Raw genomic sequence first — 18,831 nt, forward strand, 5'->3', positions numbered from 1 at the left:
AAGTCAATTCAAGTTTTATTTACAACATGCACAAAGTACCATGTTGAAGGCCACCCTGGCAAGAAAGCTGTAAGCATACAGCTTGACGAGGTCAGGGAGCCACAATCAGGCAACAACAGCAATGCAAACATTCGCAATCCAAGCAAAGCTTTTCGTTATGATAGTTGGATTATTACAACACGTGGTTATCGTGGCATAAATACATCTAAATACATGTATGCGCACCACGAACACATTAAAATGCGCCTAAATAACATATCCGCCGGAGAGATATATACTGTTACACTGTCAAAATGAAGTTATATAGAAGCAGTAATCAACAGCTATAGTAAATAATATACATGCGCAACTTACTAGAAATGAGCATACATGTGATGAATACGTTCTAACAGGCATGAACACCAGCTGAACTTGGTAATTTCGAGCATGAAATTGGAATTTATTGAGGACGAAGGTATCGCGCAATTGCATGTGTGATAGAACCGTATCTCTATTTACGCACTTTAGCTGAAAAAAAAAGAATAACTGAGAAAAATAAGAAGCAAAAGCAATCGCTTGCAGCGAGAACGCAGTAATAAAATGCAATATAATACGAATGTTAATACAAGTACCGTTAAATCAGGCTTTGGCATATGTCTGCAATCCCTCTATAGAGAGCGCTCTTCAATGACAGGCTACGCAGAAAGCATGTCCTCACCTTACGGTCTTCGCAGTAAGTGACTGGGTGCTTATCGTCATCCAGGCTGCCGTGCTCGTCGAACACTCCGTACCGGTAATGGGCCCATTCATGCACGAACATGTACGCTGCAAGTACACATTATAAGGTCAGGGGAAATTTATCTGTCGGCGCACCGTGCTGATACCTTCATGTACGGTCTTCTCTTTTTCACTTACTTCTTTACTTACTCACCTCCCAGTAACTACTGCACTTAACCATGTGACAGCATACCACGTCAAGTAGACTCGTTTACAACACGGCGTCCTCATTTGAAGACGCGATTTATTTTTGCTATTTCTGTGCACCATTGGCAAGGAAGCGATCACAAACGCTCAAATATGGGTAAATTAAGCATTACTGTTGCCCAGTGTTCCTCTGTATCGCTTCTGGTTGAAATATCTTGCTACGGATTCATATCAACACATCCAATGAGAAGAAAAGAAGATAGCTTTCACCTTCGAGTCGTCTTAGGTGAATGCATAAATGACTCTCTTTTAAACAAGCTCATGATGACTCAGCGAACTTGCGCAAGCATTTTACCTGTGTTTCGGAAAGTTTTTGTTGTTGAAGCGTTGAGCTCGGCTAGGAACGTGGGCGTCAGTTGAATGTAGTCTCCAGGTTTTCCGCAGAGCCTCGACTGCTTCGTGAAAGGCCGTTCCTCTGCGGGTGAGCCAGCGAGGTCCACACGTACGTCACTTTTCTCGAACGAGTTAGAAGACACGCGTCGAGCGTTGCTTCTCTTGGGCCACGTGTTCGGGAAGTCGATGGTCACGTGCTTGAAGTACACGCGGCCGTTGGTTGCAAGGTGCAGGAAATCGGATGAAGACCTGAGTAGGCTCTGCAAGTGGCGATGACTGTGGATATTAATTGTCCATCCACATTTACACAAATCGATTAAGTCCTGTTTGTGATGCGGCGACAGACCAACATGTGGTGGTGTAATAAAAAGCCCAATAACCTGGAGATATCCCTACCAAGAAAATTCGAGCTAGTATGGGGAAGTGGGAGGCACAGTTCGCAGCTCCAACCCGGAGGTGCAGTTGGAACTTTTGGGTCACGTCCGGTGAGCAGCCGTAGCCAGTGGGGCCCTGGACTTGCGGCCCCACCCATAATGTTCCACGTCCCCTTTCACCTCTTACCCTTCATAAAGTCTCCTCTTCTTCTTTCCCACCGTATCCTCCCTGGATTGGTTTATAATAAGAGGGAAGCTGAAATAAGTGTGTTCTAAGGTATGCAGAACAATAATTTATTAATTAAACAATTCAATTTTAATAATGTTCTTGCTGATGCACTCGGAAACTTTCAAACGACGTGAATTTGTCTAAATTATTTTATACGTTAATTTCAAGTTATTTCAGAGCAATTCGAAAATGTACTTCGGAAGGGAACCTATGGAGTGATTGAACGTCATACTTTTTTATGGTTACGGGTAACACGTGTTCTAGCTAGGCTCTTACTGACCACGCATCAATTTATGCTGATGAAACGTGGAATATATGCCTCCTGCTTAGTCCAACATGATCACAGAAATTTGGATTATGTTACATGCCTTGATGTTATCTACGATGGTCTCATTATAAGGGACGTCCTTGTTGATCGATATCAGCAGGTCCTTGTAGCCTCCGTCTATCTTGTCTATCTGCAGGCTTTTCACGCAGCTCAGTAGGCACAGCAGTGCAGCAGCTACAGGCAGTTTGGAGGCCATGCTCACCCACTCACTGTGTAACAGAGAAAACGACAAACCGAACGGATTATCCAAAGAAATAATCAATTATCTTTCATCAAAGAAAAAGCTAACTAGTGCAACGTTTACTAGGCTTCATAATGATATAACGCTAGTTCGCTTAATTAGGTTTAAGGGAGTATGGTCATACGGCACGGTCTCTCTTGACTGTGTTTTCGAACAAATTTTTGCAGTTTTGCAGCAGTGTTGGCTAGCTTGGCGTAGAGGTTTGTGTTTTACTAAGAGAAATGGCAGTCGTTAAGAGAATTACCAGTGCACACCATAAAAAACGCCAGGCCTGCGCTGAAACCGCAGCACAGTCACAGCGAAAGCTGGAAGAGCGGCGTTTCTAGAGCCCGTTTTAAGCTCTCTTGGGGCGACAATACAAGTACACTAGAAAGGTACCCACTACGCCATAAATCACAATTTTTCTGAAGTTGGGAAGCACCTACTAAGCCATTATTCGTCATTCTGCGGAGAAGCGAGGCACCAGCTACACGTCTGTAAGGCATTATGTGCACTTTGTTGACGCGACGACTGATGACGATGAAGAATTATGGCTCAGCCCTTTGTAATGGGTTGGAAGCTTTAAACGGCCCACCAGGAATGTAATTTGCATTGGGTGACGCCCGGTCGCTATTTCCTTCTCCCGTCATGCTGTATACCATACGTTGACGTGGGAGAGAGACGGGAGGGGGGCGAAGAACTTCATTGAGACTCCGAGGAAATGGATCATGCGCTAATTGGCTTCCTTGGCAACCAATACAAGTTCACTTGCGAGGAACCCACTACGCTATAAATCATTGTAATTTTACTGAGACCCCGAGGAAGTGGATCATGCGCTTATGGGCTTCCTTGGCAACCAATACAAGTGCGCTTGCGAGGAACCCACTACGCTATAAATCATTGTAATTTTTGAGAAGTAGGGCAGCAGGCACTGTGCCATTTTTCGTCATTCTACGGAGAGCATTGGTACCTGCTAAACGCATGTAAGGCATTATGCACACTTTGTTGATGCTGTGCCTGATGACGATGAAGAAATATGGCAGAGCCCTTTGTAATGGGTTGGAAGCATTCAACAACCTACTCGTTGCGCAATTCGCATTGTGTGACGCCTGGTTAGAAAATTCGCGTTGTTCGACGCTTGGTGCTTATTTTACTATTCAACCACGCTATATTGCATATGCTAGTGTGGTTCCTTCCTGACATGAAGCCTGTATAGGACCTTTTTGCAAAGCAGTTTAAAGCAGTGGCATGGCTCAGAGGTTGAATACTGGGCTCCCACGCAGAGGGCCCAGGTTCGAACCTCGTTCCATCCTGGAAATTTTTTCTTATTTCCTTTTTTTTCTTATTTCGAGCGATACTGGTTACGGACTCCGGCGGCGGCGGCGGCGGCGGCGGACAACTACGGTGCCAAAAACGGCCGGTGAAATGATCTCATAACAGCTTTCGCTGTAAAAGAACGCATACCTCATTGGCAAAGAACACATCTTTTGTGCTGATTTGTTCAGGAAAGTCCGATATTTTGGGCTACGTGAGAAAACGGCGATTAAACAAGCATGAGTAAATGAACGTTAAGGTTGCATACCTCTCAATATTATTGCTCAAATGGAGATTTGCGGTTTCGTATTGGTGGATACTGTATACGTTTTCCATGCAGGATAGATATCGTATTTTATGGAATGCAAGAAAACTGAATGAAATAAAATTTTTGCACGTACCTTTCAAGATTCAATTGCAGTTAGGCCCAGACCACTGCAGCAATCTTTTTCAGTTGTGAGCTGTAGCCGTTTATGAAGCGTGGACTCGTCTTTCGTACCTTTTATGAGATCGCCAGGTGCACCGATAAGATTCCATGATTATCCAGGGATCAAATGAAGGTGCCGCGCGCAATTTAGCTCTGCGGTTCCTATTTTAATTTTATTGGCACATAATCAGCAAAACAGTTCTGACCTTGGCCTATAAAATGCAAAGAGGTATGAAGAGAGAGAGAAAGAGAGCATAAACGGAGCTAGAAACATGACAAATAATTACGTCAGCTGCGTTCGTATTCCGGTCACTGTCCTACATGCAATACCCCCATTGAGTCAGCTTTTGAAATATCGGTACTCATGCATTGTTTAGCGTAAAGTATGATCGCAATTTGCTCATTCCCGTAGTTTTCGCTTGCCGTAATTTCTGTCGGTAGCCATTGGCTGCAGCTTGAACAACGCCCACGTAATATGTTATCCGTAACATGGACAACAATTCGCTGAACGCCGGAGCATCGCTGAGCTGTTATTGTAGCGCAGGGGTCGGCACCCTTTTGAGGCGCAAGGCCAAGTTGCATGAAGCCGACACAGCGGGGGGCCGGACGGCAAATCGGATGGGGGGAGTGGGGGGTCTTTGCATTAAAAGAGAAAAATTCGATGAATTGACAATAATGTACAAAACTGGACTGACATCATGTCTATTTTCCACACGCATGTCACAAGGTCGCAGTCAAACATAGGTCACAAGCGAAAATAACATTTTAGGTCGAAACTGCCATGTCGGCCTTCGGATGAGGAGTAATCAGGGGGGGGGGTTGACGTCGTGGCGGAGGCCACATAATACTACCCCGCGGGCAGCAGGTTGCCGACCCCTGATGTAGCGCGTTCAGGAACGAAACATTTCAGATCAGAGGAAACGCTACTTCTGGTGAAAATCACGCATATGAGGACGCGCACGGCAGCTTTTGTATGAACCTAAGTCGATCAGACATTACTTAATGAACCAACCAACCAACCGACCGACCGACCAATTATTAAATAATTAAATAATTAGATGTTCATTAATATTAATAATTATTATACTTAATTACTTAATAATTGATTGGTCAGACAGTCAGTGCATCGCGCCGCACGTACTGTGCGTTTGATTCGATGTTCAGGGATGGTCTTTCTCATATATTTAAATTCGGTCCCCCCTGTTCGATCCCAGGCGGGATCGACAAATCGACAAGGGGCGACGCGGAACCCAGTCACGTTAGTGGACTAAACGGAAAAGTGTGTGTGTGTGTGTGTGTGTGTGTGTGTGTGTGTGTGTGTGTGTGTGTGTTGTGTGTATGTATGTATATATATATATATATATATATATATATATATATATAGAGAGAGAGAGAGAGAGAGAGAGAGAATTTGACTGTATTCCTTTATCAGACGTAGGGTAATTTCTACTCTTCGCTCGTCATCGATCAGCGAAAAATGTAGACGATCGACGCGACATCCCCGAGGCTGACCTTCCTAAAAAAGATCCAAAAACTAAACCTTTCTTTGAATAAAACTGGAAAAATTTGGGGGACCCTTAAGCTTCGCCTTTAAGAGTTGAACGCGATAGCGAAATCCGGCCCCTAGTGCGCAGTTCAACCACTAAGTGCATACTTATTAATGTGTGTTGTTACACACACACACACACGCGCGCGCGCGCGCTATGTATCTATGGTAATGGTACAGGTTTTCGATCTAAAGCACTTCCCTGTGCTAGAGCCAAGACATATTTCTCACAATGCCTCACAGATGGCAGCACATAATCTAATGTTTGCTGTTCGCTTGATCAACGTCTCCTCTAGAAAAGAGGCGTTGGCTTGATATGTTTTCCGGTGGATGTACATAGTTGTCCATCTTTGGAGCTGTTTGAAAGTTCGTGTGTGTTTTTAGCGGCGATGGCTGCACTCTCCCGGCTTTTTTCGAAGCATGGCGTCGCGAAAAAAACGTAGTTTTATGGCCTCGCCAATGCGCCTGCAAATCGCCGAATGGGCTCATTTTCGTCGTGACAACTGTCGAACAAAATGCCTTGAGTCCTTCCACTACATGGCATTTATGTGCTGTTTTTTCCCCAAGCAGTTGCAAGTAACATTGTGGCCTTTTGGTAGGACACCTGCTTGCCACGCAAACTGCCCGGGTTCGATCCTCAATGGGACCGACGATTTTTATTGTTTATTTTATTTGCATCTTTCTCGATTTTTCGGTCGCGGACGATTTTTCGCCCACAAGCGACGTAGCGACGCCGACACCGACGGCGGCATTTCTGCGAAACGAGCTGTTTAACGCTATCGCGTTAAGACTGGAAGTGTCTAAATTCGCATGTCACCAGCATACGGCAGAGACGAATGACAATGCGTCACACATCACTGTGTGACTGGATGGCTTTTCCTCTCCGCCGTCAACCACTCGTTCGTTGCGTGGAGGGGCTCTTAAATTTTGCGATAGCGGTCGGTTCCAGTTAAGGCGGAAGCCTTAGATGCCTCATCAAACGCGAAAAGTGACCATCGGCGTCAATGCGAATGATGCAAGAAATGATCATCATATAACGACGTCCCCTCATGACATCATCGGGACGTCACAGATCGCCAGAATTTGTGACGTCTTCATGAACTCAGAGTGACATCACTATGACGTCACAGTGTGACATTAGTTGATGACGTCATCTCATGATATCGTCTCTTGGTCATAGGTCGGCCGATCCCGGAGGCACATGAGGTGCAGAAATCTTGCGATGCCTCCGACCTCGGATGCAGCGCAAAACTATGCTAGTTGCAGAAATCTTTAGAGGGCGACTGAGAAAAAGAAAAAAAAAGATGGCTTTTGCCTTCGAGTCATCTTAGGCCAATGCATAAGGGACCGTGCGAGTCTTTGCGGTGACAGTGACAGTGAATGGATGGATGAAAGAGCGTCCCCTTTGTAATGAGGCGGTGACCTGCGCTCCATCAAGCTCTACATTTATTATTATTATTATTATTATTATTATTATTATTATTATTATTATTATTATTATTATTATTATTATTATTATTATTATTATTATTGATTAATCTTGTCCAGCTGAATTCAAGTTCTCTTCCTATAAATAAATACCTTATAAATTCACAGCCCGACTTTCTGCGCCTTACCGCAGATTAACCTTACTTTTCCTGCTGTTTTGCTTTCTGCCTACATTTCTGCCACCAATCCGGCAGTTGTCTTTTACTTACTTCTATCACTCACCTGTTTGCCTTTATAATGATGTCCCTAAAACCCGAGGCTTTAAGTAGTCTATAGTGCCTTAACATATAACCGAGTGTATATCTTCGCATTCAATTAAAACATTCTCCGTCGTTTCCTTACCTTCCTCACGCATGTGGATTTTTCTTTGTTGATTCTCGCTGTATAGCAGTGCGTACTAAGGCAATCCGACCTTTCTTCAAACAACAAACCCCTTCCCCCGGAATTATCGTAGAATGTATCCTTGCTTATCTTGTTTTTACCCTTTCGGTAGTTACTCAGAGCCGGTTTTCTTCCCGTCGCTGCTATCCAATACGGATTTTCCGCCTCTCTGACGTTTCGCTGAACGCTCTTTGTTACCATATCGTTTACACTGCCAGCCGTATACACTCTAAGAAAAAAAAAAAGAGTACTTTGACTCCTTTCGGGTAGTCCTAAATAGCCACGTATATGACTCTCTTTAAAGAGGCACGTCAACTCCCTTTGGGGGTCATCATACCGATTAATGTGAGTGTTTGGGCGTGTTGGTAGTCCATCGAGAAGGAAATTTCAACAGCGCGGGAATAAACACGAAGCACGAAAAGAGAGCTGACACGGACAAGCGCTGACTTTCAACTGATTTTTTTTTATTCAGAAAATACAGATGTGTAGTGAAAAAATTGCGCAGTGCAAAACAACATGTGACTATTACCGCGCATGGTCTCTGACAAGTAACGAAAATAAATGAAAATAAAGTCCAGACAACTTTATCTTGGGATGACGAAATAAATAAAAATAAAGCCCAGACAACATTATCTTGCGAGAGCATGCGCATGCGAAAGATAATCCACTTCTTTTTTTGCGCACGTCGATGGAAGGTAATAGTCGCATGTTTTCTTGCACTGTGGAATTTTTTCACTACGTATATGTGTCTTTTCTGAATAAAAAATCAGTTGAAAGTCAGCGCTTGTCCGTGTCAGCTCTCTTTTCGTGCTTTGTGCTTAATCCTGCGCTGTTCAAATTTCCTTCACGGTCATCATACTCTCTTCCAAGAGTCGTGTGACCCACAAGAGAGTTAATGTGCCTCTTTAAAGAGAGTCATATAAGTGGCAAGTCAGGACTACCCGGAAGGAGTCACACACACTAATTTTTTTTGGAGAGTGTACTTGGTAATGAGTCTCGTAGTTGATTTTATCAACTCTGAGTCAACGCTCTTCCCATACAAGTACCGGAGCGCTTTCTCTTCCCATCTGCTGTCTTTCATGTTATTTAGTCTCTATTGGAAACTACTTACAGCTAAAGCTTTTATGAGATCACAAGAACGGCCGTTTTTGGCGCCGTAGTTGTCCGCCGCCACCACCGGTGTACGTAACCGCTATCGCACGAAATAAGAAAAATATCCGGGATGGAACGGGGTTCGAACCTGGGCCCTCAGCGTGGCAGCCCAGTGTTCTACCACAGAGCCACGCCGGTGCGTGAAGCTCCTTTGCACCCAGGTGCTATGCAGGCTTGATGTCGGGAAGGAACCACATTAGCATGTGTAATACAGCGTGGTAGAAGAGTAAAATAACAACCAGGCATCACACAACGCGAATTCTGTAACCAGGCGTCAGACAATGCGAATTGCGCAACGAGTGGGTTATTGAATGCTTCCAACAAAGGGCTCTGCCATAATTCTTCATCGTGATCAAACACAGCATCAACAAAGTGCCCATAGTGCCTTACAGGTGTTTAGCGGGTACCACGGTTCTCCGCAGACTGACGGAACGTGGCATAGTGGCTGCTTCCCTACTTCACAAATATACTAGTGATTTATAGCGTACTGGGTACCTCGCAAGTGCACTTGTATTGGTTGCCGAGGGAGCCCATAAGGCCCGTATGATCCATTTCCTCAGGGCCTCAATAAAGTTCTTTTCTTCCTCTCTCTCTCTCTCTTTCTCACGTTAACATATGTTATATAGCGTGTTGGGAGAATGAAATAACGACCGGGCCTCACACAATGCAAATTACGTAACTAGTGGGTCGTTTAAGGCTTCCAATCCATTACAAAGGACTCAGCTACAATTTTTCGTCGTCATCAGCCGCCGTATCAACAAAGTGCACACAATGCCTTACAGATGTGTAGCGGGTACCTGGATTCTCCGCAGAATGACGAATAATGGCGTAGTGGGTGCTTCCCAACTCAAAAAAAATATATATTTATGGCGTAGTGGGTGCCTTACGAGTGTATTTGTATTACTAGCCCCAAGAGATTATATGACAGGCTCTAGAAATGCCGATCTTTCAGCTTTCGCTGTGACTGTGCTGCGCTTTCCGCGAAGGCCTGGGTTTTTTTTTTTTTTTTTTTCGAACCGATTTTCGAGGTCGCTACCGACTTCAGCGCCACCGCACGTCTGCATGTCGTACAGTGAAGTGTAGTCTGTACCTTATTATTGTTACGCTGCGCTATTTTTAGGCGTAAGGTAAAATGTAGTGTAATAAAAAAATGTGTATACTCGCGGACAACTTTTCTTGGCAATCAAGGAAAGGCTACGGGGGAAGAGCTGCACATGCACTGCTCCGTGAAGTAGTCCGGTTAGGCGCGCGTTTCGAATTTATTTTCGGTTCGTGAACTTTCCGTATCTCCTGTGACGGCCGTTAGATTATTCTAGCGGCCGTGCTCGAATAATCACATTGCACACCATTTTGCTTCGTCTGTTGTTTAGACAGCCATTTGTAAGAGAAATTCGTCAGAAGCTCCTTCAGCAAGTCTTCAGAAAAGCTAGTGGACGAAGACGCCATTTTGACTGTGTGGTGCACGTAAAACGTGCGACGTTTCCACACGCGTGAAAACGCGAAATGACACTGCATAAAGTAAAACAAATATAAATATCTCCTTGGTGCGTGCTGCGCCTCTTTTCAAACAGCGTCCTCTAGAAAATAAAGTAATGTTGCTTTGTTTAATTCTCATGCTGAAAACACGTACGCAATTGTGAGATTATATTCTTCAGTGGTAGTACACGCGTAGTTTGGCTCTGTAGCCTTCCCTTCATTGCCAAGAAAAGTTGTCCGCAAGTATAGGGTAAAGTACTGTAATTTTGACCGTGGCGCAGGGCATTTTCCAAAAATTGGTTGGCAAGACTGGCGCAGAGTTCTCCAATAGGGGGCGGGAGAGGGGGCGCAGCGTGTTATCGCAGCCCCCCCCCCCCTCCGGTAGTCGATTCCGAAAAGAAACAAGCATCGCAATGGATGCAAAAATAAGCATGAAGTGATTGCGTACTTGTCACAAAGGCCTGCTTTTGGTCCACGCTATGCTGGGTAAAGGTTGGCAGTAAATTGTTCTTGCAATGCAACATCAGTGGCCCTGGGCTGGCATTATCAGCTGTCAAAAACCTGCCATAACCCTTCACGTTAAAATGATGACGGGACAGGTCCGACAGTATAAATGTAGTGGGAAAACCTGGCGCCTCCCAACCCCCATAAGGATATTAGGAGGGGGCGCTCAACCTACACCCACCTCCAAATCCCCGCCTTCATGTTACACACGTCTATGACGGGGAGGATAGTACGACTGCAGCCAGCACAGTTTTCCGTTCAATAATATCGCGCGAGCGTTGAGCTCAGGAAATGGTAGCGCCTAATATCAACGAGAGGAAACGAGATTATCTGCTATGCGATGCCTAATCGGACAAAGCACACACGTGTGATCACCCACTGCCACGCTGTTTGCTAAAAGATCCATACACGCTATCAGCATTATCTGCTGTGTCAAAACCAGTGTCTAACTGATCGTCGCATCGCTGATGTCGTCGCTTCTCGTTGATATTAGACACTACCGTATCCGGGGGCCAATGCTCGCTCGAGCGATATTAGTAAAATAATATTGCAAGAGTGCACGTTTCTGCGCACGCAGCATTTAGTCGGAAACTGTAAATTAGCGGGGCGCTTCTCTGCAACACTTTTTGCGCTAGTGACAGGGTCCAAAAGACGACTTTTTAACGGAGCGCTGCACAGACTGTGAATCCCGCCCGGGCACCGTTCTAGGCCCGGGACTTGTCAACTTTTAAACCGCCCGAGCCCTGCCCTTAGACTTAAAGCAAGTCGCGGACTCGGCCTTCTCGTTCTGATCCGCTAAACCAACGTCGTTGGTCCTGGGTTCGATCCCCTGACCAGGACGAATTTTTCGGCAACTAAAAGGCTTTCTTTCTGAGAAATCCGTATGGATTTCTTTGTGGCTTCGTGCTACAAACGGGTGGTTGTCAATTTCCCTTTCGCAACCCTTTCGCCACCTTGCGGGATGCCGCAGAACTCATATGCAAAACAGGCAGCAGTTTTAACGAAGTGCTACAAGTGCCGCCGTTATCTATACCGCTGACTTCTCTATACTCCAAGAAATAAAATTACCTGTTAATCCTTTTGTTGAGTGCTTATTTGCCTCATGTCCCTAACGATACCCTTTGACTCTCTTTCGGAGGTCTTTATACTCTCTTCTGAGAGCCGTGTCAGGCGCTACTCTTTAAAAGAGTCTTAACGTGTATATTTAAGGACATGTTGCAAGTCAGCACTCACCTAAAAGGGTAACAGCTAACGTCTTTTTTTATTAGAGTGTAACCGGCGTTGGTTAGGTAAGTTTATAGGCTAGTTTATGCGAGTTGTGTCGAACTAGGTTGGACTAGTGGCCAGCACATGTCTCAAGCGTGTGCTGCCCCTAGTCTATATTGTGCTCTTCTCTTTTGTCCTCCTCTGCTGAAATAATGTACGCTGTTGCTCTACGTGCAAGAAAACACCAGCGAAAACTCAACGCAAAGGCGAAGTAGAAGGCACACTCACTTACACTGCGGCGACAGTGTGTGAGTGTGTGTGCCTTCTACTTCGTGCTGGTCTTGGGTTTACGCTGGTTTTTTTTTTCATTTAAACTTGAACCAACATGCCCAGCTTATTACGCTTCGCACATGGTTACTCAAGGAAAAGTTTTCCGCGGTCCCACACGCCCCTAGGTCAGCTGTAGGTCAGTCCAAATGAAGTGGCGCGCAACGTGGCTCGAGGTGTCACGTTCCGAGCCGCTTTACAAGAAGCAGCCACCTCAACGGACTCTTACGCGGTGGTATGGGAATGGGACGATCAGCGCACTAAATTCTGTGACATTACTCAACATTATCGAATGCAAAGGTGGGAGTGCCCTCCGCCTCACCCCAAGCTAAGTCGGGCACAGTCCGTTCAATGGCGGCAGCTACAAACACGTACATACACGAGCCCCATCGTCATGAACCACTTATATCCCGAATTATATAAAACTAATCTATGCCAGTATTGCAACACCAGTGCCACGCTTGATCACATCCTATGACCATGTCGGGCATTAATAAGCAATTCTGGGGTTGCGGCCTCCAATGAAAGCCTTCGGGCGTTTTGGCGGACTGCGCTGCTCAGTTCTGGCCTGGACCAGCAACTCTGGGCGATCCAGCAGGCCGAGGAAGCTGCCGGGGGACACGGTCTCTCCGTCTCCTAGGTGGGAGCCGAGCCCAGCAATCTGCCGGAAATTAATAAAGTTGCTCCCCCCCCCCCCTCTCTCATACCGAGTATCAGAGGCTTATAACTGCGCCGTCAATTACGGAGGGGAGGGGGAGGGAAGCGTCTGGTTTTCATTTCACTCCTGTACAAGTCCACGGGAAATACCTCCATCCTTAACCCCCCCCCCCTCCCCACACACACACTTCTACAAACCTTAGCATTCCCAATGCCGGCAAGGGGTGAAGCACGTCTCCATATCCTGATATGGAGTACATTTGTCCTAGATACGAAATATACCCCTGGAACAAACCTTGCATATATAAACTTCCACGTTTCGATCACAATTACGACGCATTTTTGTGTGGCTCCATCAATGCACATTTAGGCCTCCATACGTGTTTCCGCACATTTCTCCCTGTACCGCGGAAAAACGAAAGCTGCACCTCTACATGACACGACAAATTAATAAACATTTACATATTTAAACGTGTAACTAAAGAAAATCAACATGCAATAATAAAACCAGAAAATGTTTTTTACGCATTTTATTTGTGCTGAGCGGGCAAAGGCTCATCACACGTACTTCTGTGTTTTTTTGTTGCTTTATTTCTTGAGCTCTTTTTATATCCACACGGAAATGTGAGAGTAGAATTGCGTCTCGCTTCTTCTATTTCAAAGATGATTCATTGCCAGTGTTCGAATTATCTTACATTGTATTTGCACGGCGCGCCATTTGCTGCGCCACCCGAACACATCAAGTACTGTTATGTATACGGGCGTTAACGCCAAATAATAATAATAATAATAATAATAATAATAATAATAATAATAATAATAATAATAATAATAATAATAATAATAATAATAATAAAGCACTCTATGACAAAGTTGGACTGTGGCGATGCTGGCTTTAAGAGCCACAGACAGTTTAGAGGCGCAGGCTACATGCCACGTTTCCGAAATCCGGCACCATATATCTTCGTTTTTTTTTTTTTTTGCAGTGAAAAATGTGTAAAACTAATTCAGTTGTGAACCAGTGACAGTGGCAGACGCAGGCTGATCAGCTCGCCATCGGACGACCAGAAAATCGCACACATTACGTGTTTTCGCGCTCGCTCTGAATACCACGACCAGCACAGCGGCTGTCACGGTCACCACGACGATTCCGCCTATCAAGATCCACAGCCACGGCTGCGAGAGACCACGTGACTCCTGCGTGCGCTCCCCGCCGGTCGCCTTTGTGGTTGCACTTTCCGTCGTTGTTGCCGCTTCCATAGTAGTTCTTTGTGTTGTGGTTACTTCAGTTGTTGCTGCTTCCGTTCTTGTGGCCACCGTGGTCGTAGTGGCCATTGTAGTCTGTACAGGAGGAGGCGCGTACGTCACTTGTACGACCTTAGAAGTCTTGGACTTGAGCCCGTCACTGCTGACTACGCGAGCCGCCAGGAATATCTTCCATTATAAGGCCCCCGTCAAGTCGACGTGTGGCCCACTTCGTTGCGAACGCGAAGGGGACTTCGTGCTTGCTGCCGGCTGGTAGAGGGTCAAGGTTGCTATCGACAACGTCAGTAATCGTCGTTTGCTCTTGCTTCTCGAAGTCCGAGTCTAGCTTGGCGTAGTCCTTGCTGGCTCGAATCTGCACGGCTGAAGCTGCAAGAAGAGAGAGAAGTTCAGGTGAAGCGTAAGGCGCTCAATGTTCGCAGTCAGCAGCACCCTACACACTCTTGTACGCTTACCGTTGCCTGTTGTCAAATGAGCTCCTGGCCAAGTCCACGTGAGCTCCACCTTCAACGTATCGTTTGCTCCGGGGCGTTCATCGGCGACATTAAGATCGCCTATGTCACCTGGGGGGTTGCTGCTGCGCTGTTTATTGTTATAGCTCTATTCTGGGTATAGCTATATACACCACGATGATGGCTGCACTGTAGCCACAGACGCAATATTGACGCCGCTGCAGCAGTGACAAGCGCATAACTCCGCAAAAATGTGGACATGATTATGGTGGGGCTCACACCGGATGATGCACTTATAGGGAGGAAGACTTCTACTGGGAACCGTACGTCGGAGACCGGCTCTTCTTAACAGAAGGAGTAAATTCGTAATCATTGTGTGGATACTCGGCGCTTCATCTCTGCCAAGCACATTGTGTTAAATGGGCAAAATGCGCATATCGTTATAGGTTATCTCTGCGATGAAACTTCGCCCCCCCCCCCCTAATGGGGAACCCTGCCTATGTCCTGCTCATCTTATCGCAGTTCTTTAAGTGTTAAGGCGTGACGACGACAGGGGACAGAGGGAGAATAGTACTCACACGCAGAGCGCCTCCGGTCGTGTCTCTGACTCTCCCTCCGTCCGTTGGCGTCATGGCGCCTGACACTTCAAAATATGAACTAACACGGCCTGTCAGACATTTTTACTACATATTATCGCAGCTAACGGCCGTCACTGAAATGTAGATAAGAAATGAATGGAATCGAACAAAAGGATGTGTTTTCTGCAAGGCCATTCGACAGCATTTGCTGATAAGGCGTTCGTGACAGACTCAATTTGCGCACTGAGCGGACAAGAAGACTGCTTTTATTTTCGAAATCACGTTTACACATGTGGTTTGTGAAAACTAGCCAGTCGATCCTATCCATGAGCGTAGTGTTTAGCTACGCGTATGTGTAACTTAAAATACGCGCTAACAGCTGTGATTATCAACACACACACGGGACCAGCCGTTTCCCTTTGGTGTATTTCCCCTACCTCATCTGCTGCGTCAACTGCCGGCATCGTTGCAGCACTTACGTCATCTAAGCCACTGTATCTGTGGTTGTTGCTCGGGTGCAGCCGTTTCGAGGGCTTGCTTGCTTTTCCGAACGTTTGTTGCTTTCGGTTCCAACCGCGACATCATCGGCTTTGTGAAAATGCGAGCGTCAATGACAAAAATGCGCGATGTATGTTGTACACTCTGTGGAGCGTGAACGTTTTGTGTTTGTCCACTTCCCCATGGCCAAAGAGTAAGTTAAACGGCATGCCTTCACGTAACGTCGTAGGAGAAAAAAAAAGAAAAAGAAAAGGTTGTCGGAACGAATGGCGTCAAGCTATCAGCCTTGGGCAAGGCAACCTGCTCTCACGCTCTTCTCTCTTTCTCCTTTCGCTCGCAAAATGTGCATACAGCGCGCTGAATTCTGGGTACAAGGGACGTGCAGTTTCTTCAGCAGTATGACGTTATTTAGTTTGTGATAAATTGTAGTACCGCTGACCACAGCAATTGTCGCTTCTTTTTCTGCTGGGGTATTCGGGATCTTTAGATATTGACTTCACCTCGTTTGGTCCGACAGTACAAAAAATTACACCATCTCCCGCTAAAGGGGACCATGAGGCGATGCGAAGCCGGAGCACTTGCACGATCGCGTTCCGTTGGCGTTCGTTGGGCATGCTACCGACCTCGCGTCGTGGAACGCGAAGAGGGACGCTACGCGCGTCGTATCTTCCATCTAGCCTGGCCGTTAATTCTCACAGGGCGAGCGGGGAACGCGGCCTACAGGCGGGCGAGAGGGGGGCAGCGTAGGAGAGGAGAGAGAAGGGGAGGGGACGCGCATGCGCTCGAGCTCATCGCGGCGTTGAGCAGGGGAGAATTTCGGCATGTCTAGCCCGCGTTTCAGAGGAAGAGTGGAAAGGGGGAGGGGAGAAGGGGAGAGGGAAAGTGGAGAGGGGAAGGGGAGAGGGAAAGGGGAGAGGGAAAGTGGAGAGGGGGAGGGGAGAGGGAAAGTGGAGAGGAGGTGTGGAGAGGAGGTGTGGAGAGGGGAGAGGAGGTGTGTGGAGAGGGTATGCGCATGCGCAGTAAGGGTGGTCAGAACGCACACCACCACCACCACCACCACCACCGGATTGAGCTCCGCCTTAAGATACTTCGCATCTAAAAAGAAATCATTAGGTGATCTAGTTACACTGCAGAAGCAAGCCTTACGGGCTATTGCTGATGTACCCTACAATGAGCATACGCGTGATCTTTTTTCTGTAATTCCAAATTATCCGAGTTGACTGCCTATATGAGTATCAGCTTATGTGTTCTTTTAAACGTGAAAAGATTAAGAGTGCTACTCATATCAGGAACATTGCAAACTTGCTAACCAACCAATCATATCGCCTAAATCTATACACCGAACATTGGGCAGTTCAAACATTTTCCGACCGTCTTCCCTCAACGTCAAGTAAATATAAACTATGCGACGAAAACATGCATTACGTTCCTAAAGACGCATTACTTCAACTGTTATTATGAACGTTAATCTTACTTTTGTGTCTCTTGAAATGTGTTTTCTGCTGATTTTTTAAATAAATTGCTAAGCTCTCATTTTTCTTTTGTTTGGCTCTGTGTATTTCTATTTTAATGTTCCAACAAGTGTACTTATTGCGAATTCTTGCCATGTTGCTGCTTCTATTGTACGGGGAGGTGAGACCATCCATGCTATTAATGCATGTTGTGTACTTAAGTTTTAATAAACTGTAAATTTAAAGCTTAAAACTTGTCAGAAATACTGTCGCCTTTGAAGTAGCAACACTTTCTCTTGAGCCTCCGTGAGATTGGCTGCCTGCTGTTGTCGAAAGGGGCGCCATGCACGAAGACAAACTAAACGCTGTTCAAAAGATAAATTCTGGCTTCTTACGTGTTAAAACCGTGCACGATACGATTATGCGGCAAGACGTACTAGGGGACTCAGTGTTAATTTCTTGACCACAAGCCTTAGCATCCCCAATGACGGCTTGCGTTTTGTCCTAGATGGATGTGTAGTATACCGTTGCAATGAACCTCGCGAAGATAAGAGGTTGCGATGTGGGAGAGATAGCAATCTATAATGAAATTCTCACGTGTTTGCCATCTCTTGGAATCCAGTCAGTTGCCCTTAACCGGTGGTCATTAAGGGTAACTGACTGGATTCCAAGAGATGGCAAACGCGTGAGGGGGAGACAGAAAATTAGGTGAGTAGATCAGATTAAGAAGTTTGCAGGTACAACGTGGCAGCAGAAAGCACAGGACCGGGTTGATTGGCGGAACATGGGAGAGGCCTTTGCCCTGCAGTGGGCGTAGACAGGCTGATGATGAATGAAATTCTCGGAGATGTTAGCCTGGTTTTTCGCCTGGCTTACAACTCCAGGTGTCGGGTGGTGACTATGATATACACAGTGTGGGCTTTCTGGAGAATCATCTGTACGACTGTGACGTATAGCGCTAGACGACACACGGGCACGAGAAGGCACAGAAGGACACCACACGGCGTTCTGCGTGATGTGGTTGGTGTCCAGAGGTAAACTTCCAAACTCCGGTGACAACAACGACGTATTTTTCCTTACCTCTTTAAACTCGCGTTTAGTTCGGTGGCAAACTTGTCTGCACCGGCTTCTCCCCCACCACGGGAAAATGGAGAAGCTGCATCGGACATACTTCTGCGCCTATGAATTGTCTCTCCTTGTCCGGTCTTTTTAAGCTCCTCAGAATAAGTCGCAAGAATGTACCAAAAAGCTCACTTATATACCTTTCTACAAATGTGTCAACTTCGATGGATTTCGATGCTGAATTCAAGAAAAGCATGCATATAATGACAAGAACATAATGAGCTTTTCTAACACATTTTATTCATGCTAGGCGAGCAAAAGCTCACGAGGCATTCTTCTTTATTCTCGATGCTTCATTTGTGTTGCTTTTTTTTGCGGCATAGACTTGCCCTTAAGGCATAATATTTGCTTTTACACATGCACCAAACTGCGACAGTAGTATTGCGTCTCACTTCCTCTATTTGAGCGATGTTTCATTGCTAGACTGCGAATACATTGCCAATGTATTCGCAGTCTGCTGGCAGACGCTGATTGATCAAGTTTGCCGTCGGCCGACCAGAAAATTGTAGGCATTGCGGTTTTTCGCGCTCGCTCTGAATAGC

General features: G+C 46.0%; 1 protein-coding gene across 1 annotated transcript in view; it reads right to left on the reverse strand.

Annotated features, from left to right (window-relative positions):
* Nucleotides 1–15,272, reverse strand: part of LOC119372326 (calcium-activated chloride channel regulator 1) — a 47,843-nt gene extending 32,571 nt beyond the window's left edge. The window contains exons 1-5 of the mRNA XM_049419844.1: nt 15,215–15,272; nt 14,401–14,557; nt 2,268–2,436; nt 1,259–1,556; nt 698–804 (exon numbers count right to left, since the gene is read on the reverse strand). Coding sequence (XP_049275801.1) covers nt 698–804; nt 1,259–1,556; nt 2,268–2,436; nt 14,401–14,557; nt 15,215–15,272 — 789 coding nt within the window. The remainder of the gene's footprint in view (nt 1–697; nt 805–1,258; nt 1,557–2,267; nt 2,437–14,400; nt 14,558–15,214) is intronic.
* Nucleotides 15,273–18,831: the final 3,559 nt, after the last annotated feature.

Source organism: Rhipicephalus sanguineus, chromosome 10 (genome assembly GCF_013339695.2).
Source record: "Rhipicephalus sanguineus isolate Rsan-2018 chromosome 10, BIME_Rsan_1.4, whole genome shotgun sequence".
Lineage (NCBI taxonomy): Eukaryota > Metazoa > Arthropoda > Arachnida > Ixodida > Ixodidae > Rhipicephalus > Rhipicephalus sanguineus.